At 36.4% G+C, this 14,010-nt stretch overlaps 1 protein-coding gene across 1 annotated transcript; it reads left to right on the top strand.

Annotated features, from left to right (window-relative positions):
- The first annotated feature begins 7,812 nt into the window (after positions 1 to 7,812).
- Positions 7,813 to 9,266, top strand: LOC104095496 (protein IRX15-LIKE-like). Its single transcript, XM_009601638.4, has one exon. It carries the CDS (start codon positions 8,159 to 8,161, stop codon positions 9,083 to 9,085), a length of 927 nt encoding a protein of 308 aa, XP_009599933.1. The 5' UTR covers positions 7,813 to 8,158; the 3' UTR covers positions 9,086 to 9,266.
- Positions 9,267 to 14,010: the final 4,744 nt, after the last annotated feature.

Raw genomic sequence — 14,010 nt, 5'->3', positions numbered from 1 at the left:
GATGCCTAGCCCGGACCCATTCATATTTGAAGCACTGTCTGTGAAAAGGGTCCATACCCCCGATGACGTACCCGATTTAAACAACAGTTCCTTTTCAACTTCGGGTACGAGGGTTGGCGTGAAATCGGCCACGAAGTCCGCTAAAATTTGAGACTTGATGGACGTCCAAGGATGATATTCGATGTCGTACCCACTGAGTTCGACGACCCATTTGGCCAATCGGCCCGACAGTTCGGGCTTGTGCAAAATATTACGAAGTAGGTAAGTGGTTAATACGCATACTGGGTAATATTGAAAATATGGTCTTAACTTTCTAGAGGTGTTTATCAGTGCAAGTGCCATTTTTTCTAAGTGTGGATATCTAGTTTCTGCTTCTCCTAAGGTTTGACTTACATAATAAACGAAAAATTACGTACCTTGCTCTTCTTGAACTAGGACACCACTTACCGCTATTTCCGATACTGCAAAGTACAAGTAAAGTTTCTCATCTGCCTTTGGAGTGTGAAGAAGTGGTGGGCTCGATAGGTATCGCTTCAACTCTTCCAATGCATGTTGGCATTCTGGGTCCAGGCGAAATCGTTCTTCTTTTTGAGTAAAGAGAAAAATATGTGGCTTCGATCCGATGACCTCAAAATGAATCGGCCTAAGGCAGCTATCCGTCAAGTTAGCCTCTGTACGGCTTTTACACTATCCACGACGGCGATGTCTTCGATGGCCTTGATTTTATCGGGGTTGATCTCGATCCCCCGATTCGATACTATGAAGCCAAAGAACTTACCCGAACCAACCCCGAAAGCACATTTCTCGAGGTTGAGTTTCATGTTGTATTTTCTTAAAATCTCGAACGTTTCCTGCAAATGAGCCAAATGGTCCTCTGCGCGCAGGGAATTAACTAGCATGTCATCAATATAAACCTCCATTGATTTACCTATTTGTTCATCAAATATTTTATGCACTAGGCGTTGGTAAGTAGCTCCTGCATTTTTTAGCCCGAAGGGCATTACATTATAACAATATGTTCCATACTTGGTGATAAATGAAGTCTTTTCTTGGTCTTCCATGTTCATTTGGATTTGATTGTACCCGGAATAGGCATCGAGAAAAGTAAGGATCTCATGTCCGGCCGTGGCATCGATCATGCGATCGATGTTAGGCAGTGGAAAAGAATCTTTGGGGAACGCCTTGTTTAAATCCTTATAATCTACACACATTCTAAGTTTATCCCCTTTTTAGGGACTACAACTACATTGGCTAACCATTCGGGATATTTCACCTCTCGAATGGATCCTATTTTGAGAAGTTTAGTTACCTCGTCCTTTATGAATGCGTGCTTTACTTCGGACTGGGGTCTTCTATTTTGCTTCACCGATTTGAATCTAGGGTCCAGGCATAGCCGATGTGTCGTTACCTCCGGTGGAATCCCTGTCATATCTTAAATGGGACCAGGCAAAACAATCTATGTTATCAACAAGAAATTGAATAAGTTTTTTCCTGAGTTCGGGGGTTAATTCCGTTCCCAGGTATACCTTTCACTCGGGCAGGTACTCGATCAATATAACCTATTCCAGCTCTTCGACCGTTGATTTGGTGGCGTCAATATCTTCGGGAACAACATAAGTTCGAGGGGTCAGAAAATCCTCCTCTTCTTCTTATATCTCTCGCTTCCCCTATTCGGTCGAGACTGGTGGCTGTGATTGCTATTTGACTTCCTATTTATCTTTGATGCTCGACCTTTCCGAGGTTGATAATGTTGATATCGTTGTTACCTTATCGACCGCAAACATTTCCTTTGCAGCATGCTGCTCCCCGTATATTGTTTTTACACCATCTGATGTTAGAAATTTTATCATTTGGTGGAGAGTCGAAGGGACTGCTCTCATATTGTGAATCCAAGGCCTTCCGATTAGGGCATTGTACCTCATGTCGCCCTCGATCACGTGGAACTTAGTATCTTGAATGGTTCCAGTCACGTTCACCGGTAAAATAATCTCCCATTTAGTTGTTTCACTGGCCATATTGAAGCCGTTTAGGACCCGAGCTGCGGGCACGATTTGATTTTGTAGGCCGAGCTGCTCCATGACCCTCGATCGGATGATATTCGCCGAGCTACCTAGATCCACTAAAACACGCTTAACTTGAACTTTATTTAATAAGATAGAAATTACCAGAGCGTCGTTGTGGGACTGGGAAACGCCTTCTGCTTCTTCGTCATTGAATGATAAAGTGCTTTCGTGCACATAATATCGGGTTCGTTTTTCCCTAGTGATTGATACCTTAGTGCGTTTGAATATGGGTCCCTGTGGAATGTCGACCCCACCGACGATCATATGAATGACATGTTGGGGTTCCTCCTGTTCATTTTTCATGTTGGCGTCTCTTTCTCTGAAATGATTCTTGGCTCGATCGTTGAGGAACTCTCAAAAGTGGCCCTCATTGAATAGACGGGCTATCTCCTCCCTTAATTACCTGCAATCCTCGGTTTTGTGACCATGCGTGCCATGATGCTTGCATATCAAATTTGGGTTTCTTTGAGAAGGATTAGTTTGTATGGATCTGGGCCACCTAGTATCTTTGATCCTTCCGATTGCCGATACAATGCCTGATGCATCAATGCTAAAGTTATATTCCGATATCCGAGGTGCTTTTGTGGGATCAACGTACTTGTCAAAACCACTCTTGCTCATAAGTCCCCGAGAATTCTGTCCTCGATCACTTCTTCGATCGTTATGGGCGGAATTATGTCCTGAACTATTATCCTTATTGTTTCTTCGATATGCGGTATATGGTTGATATCGGTCTCTGTTCGACCTTGGCTCTCTGTCAACGTCCCTCTGGTTTTTAACTGCCGACCTGTTTGGATGTGCTAAACCGGAAGGGGCTCCCAATTGATCGTCCTCGACCCTGATCTTCGATTGGTATCGGTTGTGCACAACTGCCCAAGTTACAGCTGGATATTCGATCAAATTTTGTTTCAGCTGACGTGATGCTATCGAACTCCGCTCGTTCAACTCTTGGGTGAAAGCTTGAACGGCCCAATCATCTGTGACCGGTGGCAACTCCATGCGTTCCGTTTGAAATCGGGACACAAACTCCCTCAGCATTTCATTATCCCTTTGTCTTACCTTGAAAAGGTCTGATTTTCTCGTTGCGACCTTTATGGCCCCTGCGTGTGCCTTTACGAAAGAATCTGCTAACATAGCAAATGAGTCTATGAAATTTGGTGGCAGGTTGTGATACCAAATCATTGCTCCCTTCGAAAGGGTCTCTCCAAATTTTTTCAACAGCACAGATTCGATTTCATCATTCTATAAATTGTTACCCTTGATAGCGCATGTATATGAAGTAACATGCTCGTTGGTATCGGTGGTACCATTATATTTGGGTATGTCTGGCATACGAAACTTCTTTGGAATATGCTTCGAAGCCGCACTTGGAGGAAATAACTTTTGTACAAACTTCTTTGAATCCATCCCTTTTAAGATTGACGGTGCCCCCAGTATCTGATCAACTCGAGAGTTGTATGTCTCCATTTTTTTATCGTTGGCTTCGATTCTCTTCTCCCCTGATTCAATTCTTTTGGTGAGCTCCTCGAGCATTTTAATTATCATAGGATCAGTTCCCGATTCGTTACCATTCGGCCTCTCTGGTATTGGCTCTGTACGACGAGTAATTTTCGGCTCGACCCTATTCAGAGCTCTATGTTGATTTTGTAACTGAGCAATAGCGGCTTGCTCAGCCTGAAGCATCTCGAATATTACTTAGAGACTGACTCCCTCGCCTCCTCTACCCTGTGTTCTTTGGCTACTAGATCGTCCTTCTCTGCATACACTCCTATCGAGATCTGCGCCTAGGTCCGCATTTAGAGCAACGTGCGAACTGACATCGACAGGGTTAGCAACCGGTGCTCCCTCGTGATTAGCCTGTGGCACTTCGATTCCTGGAGCAATCACATTTTTGTTTTCATCATGGAATCCGAGGCCATTATCATCGTGTGTGGATGCGTTTTGTGAGTTTGACATGTTTTAACCTGAAAGCAAAGATACTTGACAAGAACAAGCGTAAAATAGTGTATTTCATCAGAATCAGTACTGAAAAATCACTATTATCCTTAGCCCACGGTGGGCGCCAAACCGTTTATCCAGAAATTCGAGTAACAATTAAACTTATTTAGTGATTTTAAGGATACGTGATTTAATCTAATACCAATCGATAAACAAGAAATTGAATAGATAATCTGAATAGTAAAATAAATCAAACCAGTATTCTAGCAGTGCTTTCGACCTCGATTTAAAATGGTCTCGAGGTTGGGTAACAAGAACAGTAAAGAACAGAAAATAAACAATGATGAACCGTAATGGATAGTAAGTGAAATAGAGAACAGTATTTGTATATATTCTTATCAGTCAAAAATCCTCCCTACAAATGAATGGGGTCCCTCTTTATATAGTAGATGAATCCTAAATAAGTTATAATTCTAATAACAGAAACAAATCTCATGATTGGTATCAATAACCGCTTGATTCGATCTGTTCCGGAATTTTCGCCGAGATATTCGGTCGGTTACTAATATCTCGCCATTCCGTTATTATGCTCGGTCTCGATCTTCAGCGAGCACTTCGATCTTCATGCTCCATACTCTGCCATTGAGCTCGAGCCCAATCTATTACGAGCTTACTCTCGAGGCAGCTCCTCGTGCCTATGAAATCGGTCGACCGTATATAATTTTTTTTTTCAATTTCACCTAATTCTCAAAAGGTTCGCATTGGTGTACTCATGGATATCACAAAATCTTTCAAATAAACATCAATTTCACGTATCAATAGCACATTGTGTAATAAACAGAGTAAAAAGAAAAGAAATGTTTTAAAAGATAGTATTATTTTTCTAAATGATATTACACACAATTGGATGTTTTGTAGTTCGGTTAAGACTGATTCAGAATATTTGGCATTTATGCTAACATTGAATTCGCTTTCGCAACACTATTTCACTAGAAGAGAGTCGCCATAGGGACCTGGCAGTGGCACTACTATATGCCTTTTTGACTAGGAGCACATCCATTTTAAGAGAATCATGGCGTGATTTTCTGAGGTAAGTGATTACTCTCCGCGCACTCGAGCTTACTTTCAAAAAGTGTACAAAACTGTTTCTTAAAACCAAAATATTAGTATATCCACAAAATATTAGAGAAAATTTTAATTTATACAGTATTTAGGAATAATTTATTTGATAAAGCACACTCTAAAAGCTAATGGCGATAGTAGCTGGTGGTGGTGAAAATAAATAGATACACTTAATATCTCGAAGAGTTGAATGATTCAGATAGAGTTCCCAATTAAGCGAAAATGGGCAGGGCGTTGTAGTGGTATTATATCGTTAAGCTGTTCCTTTTCTTTTCTCTTTGTTTTCTTTAGCTTCTTTGCGAGAATTGGAGACCGCGGAGGAAAATGGCATCTTTCCTTTTCTTAAAGTCCAAACTTTCAACTTTCAACTTCAAAGGCGTCAACCAAAGTTTGCCACCCTTAATCCTTCTTTTCCCAAAAAGTAGCGTCTTTTATTTCATAAAAAGACGATACTAATCCCTCACAAATGTATTGAGGCACGACAAAGTTCCTTTACCTCTAGAGTTGTCATTTCTCCTCCACCGTGGGCCAATTTACAAAGTTAAAGAGAATGCTTTACCTTCTTTTTTTTTTTGGCAATTGAGCAACTTCTAATTGCCAATAATTCTTCTGCGGCTATAAAAAACAAAGCACAAATTGAGTGCTCAATATGACACTGATTTTTGGCCATCACCACTTCCTCGCTTTATTAGCAATTATGGCACACTTGAGTAGAAGCAACTCTTGTGGAAAGGGGCGATTACTCATCATTTGCTCGCTAAACAAAACTACTTTGATAGGGAGTGAGTGTTTTGATCTCTACTTAACGTGCCATAGATATATCTATACACCAACGGCATCTATAGCTCTAGCAGGGGTGTGCCTATGCAAACTATTATTGACTTAGTACAATATATGTAGTTCAAACTATCCATTTACATACATATATGTAAATATCCATTTATACTAATTTTACGCCTATGGTTTGGTTTGATTTGATTTGGTGTTAGGGGAAAAAAACCCTACCATAATTGGTTTGGTTTGGTTTTAACTAAAAAAAGTCAAATCGAAACCAAACCAACCCGACATTACTTCTATAGAAGTTTTAAATATATTTAATACATAAAAATATTTATTGTAGTGTAGTTTATAAATATTTCTTAAATATTTTCATAATTTTATCTTTTAACGTATAATTTTAAACTTGAACTTATATTTCTTGAATGCTACAATAAGTTTTATAGTCAATATTAATGCTAATAAAAGACATTCAATTAAATTGTACTAGGAATGACAATAGTGTTGGATATCTATTTTTTTAAGTTTTTTCATGGTTTAGATAAAATGCACAACTTATTTTTTATAGTATTTAGTCATGTAAAAATAGTACTTGTTACTCGTACTTATTTTAGCAACTTACTAATTTTAGATTATGTTTATTTTCATTATGACTTATTAATAATATTTGTTTTATGCGATTTTATTAGCTTTATTGTTGAATATTTTAGTACAATGCCATAGCTCATCTCATATTTTATGTTATTTTCTTGAAAAACACCTTATATAGATATGTCTTACTAGGATCAAAGAAATTTCTGGAGCACAAATTCTATGTTTTGTACTATGAAGACTTTATGAAGAAAAAAAATAGAAAATCCCGAGATTAAAAAATCCGAGTACCCGACTTTATTGGTTTGATTTGATCTTTAGATTTAATAACCCTACACGATTGATTTGGTTTGATAATTAAAAAATTCGAATCAACCCGACTTATGTACACCCCTAAATGTAGTTATACTTGACGTGCTAACTTAATTTTTTGAATCCAAAACGAATTACAGTGCTTGGTGTAGTGTTGGTCAAGGATCCAGACAATTACTCATGACAAGGCTGAGGCTGAATTTCTATGACCCGGACCCAAAACTGTGTCCTCGCCAATATCAATGACATCACAAGGCCCACAATGATAATTGGTTCTGAACAAGGCCTCAACATTTCTTACTATTCTTGAAACTGGTCTTGCCATTACTACATTAATTTACTAACGTTCGGAAATTCATAGATGACAGAGACAATTCAGAAAATTAAAGCATACCAACCAAAAAACGAGCAAACGTATGTTAATATTTAAGGCTTCAATACGTCATTTTAACCGTTTTTGAATTCTTACTCGAACTGCCCAAACTTCAATATAAGAGGTTCTAGATAAGTTGCATTGTCATACGTTTTATGAAAATTGAACCCTTTTGCACTGTGTCATAGTGGGGCAACAGGGACTCATTAAATTTTATTTTGAACCTTAGGACTGACAATAAAATTTTCAATTAAAGTCAGTAGCAAATGACCTGTACTAAATTTAGAGAATTTTCAACTTTAGTTGATTGTTCTAACTGAACTAATATTATAGTTGGCACCTTGCATTCAGAACTTCAGTTTAATATTCAATAATCAAAGAGCGGAAGTTGCAACAAATTAGATCCTTCTTTTAAAAACTAGTATATGTCGTCAGCTAACTCTAATTTTGTACGATACATGTGAAGGTATTTTAATGTATTTATTATGTTGCGGAAATGGAATCTGCTGGCAACTGATTCGTCTACTCCCAAGAGTAAAATGTGTGTTTATTTATTAAGTAGAGGTTACGTGAGAAATGAAGATGGAATGAGCAAGGAAAAGCGACTTCCTGCTTGTAAATTAGTTACTGAGTCGCTAGCAACTTACCAAATACCTTCTCTCCAACTACTCCATTTTCAATATGAAACCAATTCTAGCAAGAAAAAAATGAGGTGGTTAGACAAAGCTTGAGTTAGCCAATCACAGCCAGATGGTCAACAAGTCAACTTCTTCTTTGCCAAGGAGACCTTGCTTTACTTAATCAAATATTGGTAAGATTGTAATGTCATGATTAGTATTAATCTCCACAATCTGCCAATTCATGTCTATTCTACTTTAAAACTCAGCTTCTGTTTCTCTCAGAAACTCATTCCAATTTCCAAGAATTTCCAAATCCATCTTTACAAAAAGGGAAATCTTTATTTTTCCTTACAAACACAAAGATGAAGAATAGTCTTGGAAGTAGCACAAAGCTAATACTCCTTCACCCTTATATCCAAAAACAGGGAAGTTCCAATCGTTTTTGGGCTTTGGCTTTTGTTTCATTCTTGACACTTGCCTCGCTCCTTACTGTGATTTACACCAGAGAATCTAAAATCACGGCCTCTGTAGTTTCTGCATCTACAATTACTAGTTCAAGTACCCCTCCATTGTCAAAGGCTGTGGCTATGGCCCTTGTCCATTACGCTTCAAATTCTAACAATACAGAACACATGTCTTATACAGATATGAAATATATTGCTGATGTTCTCCAAAAATGTTCTCAACCTTGTAATTTACTTGTTTTTGGACTTACCCACGAGACTCGTCTCTGGAAAGCCCTGAATCACAATGGTCGAACGGTTTTTATTGACGAAAATCGTTATTATGCGGCTTATATAGAGGAAAAATATCCAGAAATTGAAGCTTATGACGTGCAATACACAACCAAATTGAGTGAAATGAAGGAACTGATTGCAGGAGTTAAGGAACAAGTGCGAAACGAGTGCAGGCCAGTGCAGAATTTGTTGTTTTCAGAGTGCAAACTTGGGCTAAATGACTTGCCAAATCAATTTTACGAAGTTGATTGGGATGTTATTTTGGTAGATGGTCCAAGAGGATACTGGCCTGAGGCACCTGGCCGAATGTCAGCTATTTTTACTGCTAGCGTTTTGGCGCGGAGCAAGAAAGGTGGTAATTCAAAGACACATATTTTTGTGCATGATTTTAATCAGCAAGTGGATAGAATTACAAGTGATGAGTTCTTATGTAAAGAGAATTTGGTGAAGTCAAAGGACATGTTGGGGCATTTTGTGTTGGAAAGAATGGATGCTAACAGCTTTCAATTCTGTCGCAACCATAACTCGACAATGGCGAATTCCTCTTCTTAGCATATTGGTTGTAATTGCGATATATCAGTTTCATTTTCTGTGTCATTTATTTAAAGATGTTGCAAATTTTTGGACTTGTTATGCTAGGGGGAAGGAGGGATCCTGCGTAAAAATAACTTCTCTTTTGGTATTGTCAAATGTATTCTTCCTTGAATGAAAAAGGCAACTGTTTTGTCAAAAATTTGTATACGTTTACAAAACATATTTAGAAAATCGTTCTCCTCGTGATGATGCAGTTTCAGCAAAAACAAATGGAAGAACAAACAGAAAATTGATGAAGAGCATTAAAATATTGGAAAAAGGGATATTTGTTTTGAGTAAAAAGCTTTTTTACTTTTGGGCATCCTTTCATGATTGCCCTTAGATCTGCCTTTTGCTGGAAAATAGCTCAAAAGCATATGGTATGGTGTGGGATTTCCTTCCTTTGCATCATCCGCCAGTTTGTCCTATTCATTATCATCAAATTTCTTTGCCCTCTCCTCTCAAAGGTCACAATATGAGATCCATTTTTCTTCCAAAGACTACCTACAATGATTTATTAAGATATCTCAAAGACTAAAATAGTCGGCCTAACCTTCAATGTTGTAATCAAAAATTTTCTTTCTCACTCCTAAATATTTTTTTTTACTTCATTTAGTTTCTAACATTAACTTTATTCTATTAAGATATTTATAAAACTCAAAAAGGTACTAGATACGAGTCCGGAACCAAAATATTAATTTTGACTCAAGAGACAAAAATATGTGAAAAAAGTGTTGAGGGCCATATTAGGTATAACGCATCTAAAACATGCACTATACCTTAACGGCCAGTTACCCCGTTAAGATATAACGCATGTATATATACGTTATACTCAGTACTTGCAGCCGTAATAATTGACTGCATAGCGCATCAATTATATGCGCTATGCATACTCCTCCAAATCCTCTGGTATGTTCTTTATTTCAAGAAAATAACATAAAACGTGGTGTATGAGTTATCTTTTCAGTATAATTAACAATTTAACTTGGAAATTAGCCCATGTAACTCTGTGAATTTTTGTATATTCATGTATTTGTGATATATTCATGTATTTGTGAATTTTTGATTTATTTTACTCTCAAGCAGAATCTGTATTAGGAATTAGTACAAATATTTAAGTGTAAGCTGGTTGAGGTAGGTATGTAGTTTTCAATGCCCTAGTCCAATACTTTATCATCTCTAATATGTTCTTTATTTCAAGAAAATCACATAAAACATGATTTATGAGTTATCTTTTCGGTATAACTAACAATTTAACTTGGAAATTAGCCCATGTAACTCTATGAATTTTTGTATTTTCATGTATTTGTGAATTTTTGACTTATTTTACTCTCTGGCGTAATGTGTATTAAGAATTAGTATAAATATTTAAGTATAAATAGATTGAGGTAGGTACGTAGATTTCAATGCCATAGTCTAATTTATCTTCTGGGGAACATACTTGTCGTTAGTATAAAAAGTTAGGCTAATACTCTGCTTTTTAGAAAGAAGGTTATCATTTGTTCTTTGTGAAAGTCATCATTTTTAATTGCCCAATACAAAAAGGTCTCCAAGTCACTCAACTCGACTATTACTGCATTAGAGATCAAACATAAAATGATAGTTCCAATGTTCAACCAAAAACAACCCTTAAGTTTAGCCTCTATACAAGTATATCATGAAGAAGGTGGGGGTTGGGGGTATATTTATACATAGCATATGTAATTGATACGTTATGTAGTCAATTATTATGGCTTCAAATATTGAGTATAACACATATATTACATGCACTATATTATAACGAGGTAACTGGCCATTAAGGTAGAACACATGTTTTAAATGCATTATACATAATATGGTCCTCAAAACTTTTTTTCCACTTATTTTTGTCTCTTGAGTCAAAATTTATAATATTTTAGTTCCGAACTCCTTTCTAGTAGAATACATATTAATTCCGTTCCAGTTTATGCGAACCTATTTCCATTTTGATTTGTTTCTAAAAGAATGATCATTTTCTAAATTTGAAAACAATTTAGCTTAAACTTTCAATTATACCTGTCACAGCCCAAAATCCCACCACAGGCGTCATGATAACACTTAGTCTCTAAGACTTGGTAAGCCGATTATAATAACAATTCAAGCCATTTTTTTTAGACAAGTGTCAAAACTAACAGCGGAAATATTCGAACAACCTCCCAAGACTAGTAATACTGAGTCACGAACTATAACTGAATACATGAAATTATCTCGAGGGTCGAATATACAATACTATTCGAATAAGAAATTAACAGTATAATAAAATGGAAAGACTCCAAGGGATTGCGACGACCAAGAAGTCCTACCTTGAATCCTTGCGATCATACTCTAATATCTGTCCGAATCTGATATTTCCAATACCTCGCTCTGCACAAAAATGTGCAGAAGTGTAGTATGAGTATACCACGGTCGGTACCTAGTAAGTATCAAGACTAACCTCGGTGGAGTAGTGACGAGGTACAGTCAAGACACTCACTAGTCAAATAACCTGTGCAATATAGCAGTATATAATAGTGCTGAAAAATAACTAGCAATGATAACAATAAAATCAACTGGTGATATAAACAGTAAGGCAACGAGAACATCATAATTATTGCTCAAACGAATAAGGAACACAAGTACAACCAATTAATCAAGTTCTTAAAATATAAATCCTTCACATATAACTCTTTAAGATAAATATCTTTCGAATATACTTCTTTCAAGTAAAAGTCACCATGTGACACCCCATTTCACAATCATAAAAATTACGGGTCTCAGCCCACTTTCATATTTTTACGACACCCCGTGCCCATATTTCTTTCATAACCGTACGGACAACTCACGTACCAAAATATCAATGTATATAAGATCCGCGGGATCAATTTATTTTCAATAAAATAAGTTTATAATTTTTAAACCAAGTAAGAAATTATCAAAGAAAGGAGTTTATTTTTGAACTCGTTTAGGTGTAGAAATAACATTTCAATTAAAATGAAGCATCCGATGACTACTAATTTGGATTTAAAATTTATTAAATTAAAATATAATAGTAATTTCTTTTATTCGAAACAACTCAAATCTCGAAAACCAGTAAAAACCATAAACACAAATCTTCAAAGTCTTTTACAAAGAGCCAAAGCCAACACAATACAACAAGGAATACAAAACACATAATAAAATCAAATAATACATCACGGAAGAACACAAGAATTTACATATCACGAAAAAATAAAATAACCAAAGGCAAGTACATCCATAGAAAAATATCAACAAAGGGCACTCCCGAGATACTGCCTCATAGTCCCAAATCATAAATAAATTTCAAAAAAAGGTACTCCCGAGGTACCGCATCGTAGTCCCAACACAAATATCAACAATAACAATGCCCTCAGGCCATCACAAGTCATCACAAATCAATCCCCGATATAGCTCACCTTGTCTCGCCACGTGCGCAATAATAAAGTGAATGCCTGCCTTGTCTCGCCGCACACGCATAATAGTATTCCCACCTTGTCTCGCCACATGCGCAAACCCACATATATAGCCCGCCTTATCATACCGCATGTAACAATAACACGACAGAAACCTCGTGCAAACACCCAAACAATCCTTCCAACAATATCATGTGCCAATATCACAATATCTCATGAATTGCACCTCAAGTGCTCAAATATTACAACATATCACAAATTGCACATCGAGTGCTCAAATATCAAAACATATCGCAAATTGCATCTCAAGTGCTTAAATATTTTAACTTGCCACAAAAATCGACAATACATCATTTTCTACAATAGGGAGCTCATGGATCGACCATAATATGCACAAAAATCTAAACAAAAAAATTCGGGAGCGAACAACTCAACAAAATAATATTTCACAATTTAACACTTTGCCTCAAATATTATTTACGACCTTTATAACTCAATACCAATTGCAACAACATAAACTAGAAAGTAATTCATCAAGGAACAACGCCTTCTTTAATCAAAAATTTTGGCAAATAGATTAATGCCTTCTTTTAAACTTACATAATAAGTTATTTGTAAATGAATAATCCATAATGAAATTATCTCCACGAAATATCAACTCAACAAAAATACGGATTCACATAAAAATCAAAATGGCAATCACACCCAATTATCATATAAAAATAAAGTCAACAAACAAGGATTTAGGCATGACAAATAAAGGATTTACTATGTTCCAACAATTTTTTAATTTAATACATAAGGGCGTCTACGAATTTCAACCAATGTAATTTGCACATATAAACCAAGTACGTACTCGTCACCTCGCGTACATGGTTTCAATTACACAATTTTCACATATGACTCAATGCCTAAGGAAAAATTCTCCCACTCAAGGTTAGGTAAGATACTTACCTTGTTTTGAAATTAGTCTAATATTCCAAAATCGTCTTCTTGCTTGAATTGACCTCCAGACAGCTCAAATCTAACCAAATTAATTGTACAACTTCATTAAAATTTATCATAAATATTTCCGGATAATAAAACGTCGACTTAAAATTTTATTATAAAAAGTCAACCAAAGTCAATGCGGGGCTCGCCTCTCAGAACCAGATAATTTTTTTAGGAAATTCGAACACCCATTCTGATACGAGTTCAATCATACCAATTTTATCGAATTCCAATAACAAATTATCTTCCAAATCTTGAATTTTCGTTTTTGAAAAGTTTTGCAAAAATCTCAATTTCCTCCATTAAAACTCAAATTAAACGATGAATATAACCATATATTCATGAAGAATAATCACTTTCGGATATAGAACACTTATTTCAAACCATATGGTGAAAATCGCCTCAAAAATCGATTCAATCCGAGCTCTATAGCTCCAAATATGTTTAAAATGGTCGTAACCTCGAAATATAGCTACTGCCCAGGTA

The sequence above is a fragment of the Nicotiana tomentosiformis genome, chromosome 2, assembly GCF_000390325.3.
Source record: "Nicotiana tomentosiformis chromosome 2, ASM39032v3, whole genome shotgun sequence".
Classification (NCBI taxonomy): Eukaryota; Viridiplantae; Streptophyta; class Magnoliopsida; order Solanales; family Solanaceae; genus Nicotiana; species Nicotiana tomentosiformis.
This window is presented reverse-complemented; position numbering and strand designations above follow the sequence as displayed.

What these genes read in the sequence shown, in the direction of transcription:
- LOC104095496 (XM_009601638.4), top strand. Translation starts at nt 8,159, where the DNA reads ATGAAGAATAGTCTTGGAAGTAGCACAAAGCTAATACTCCTTCACCCT.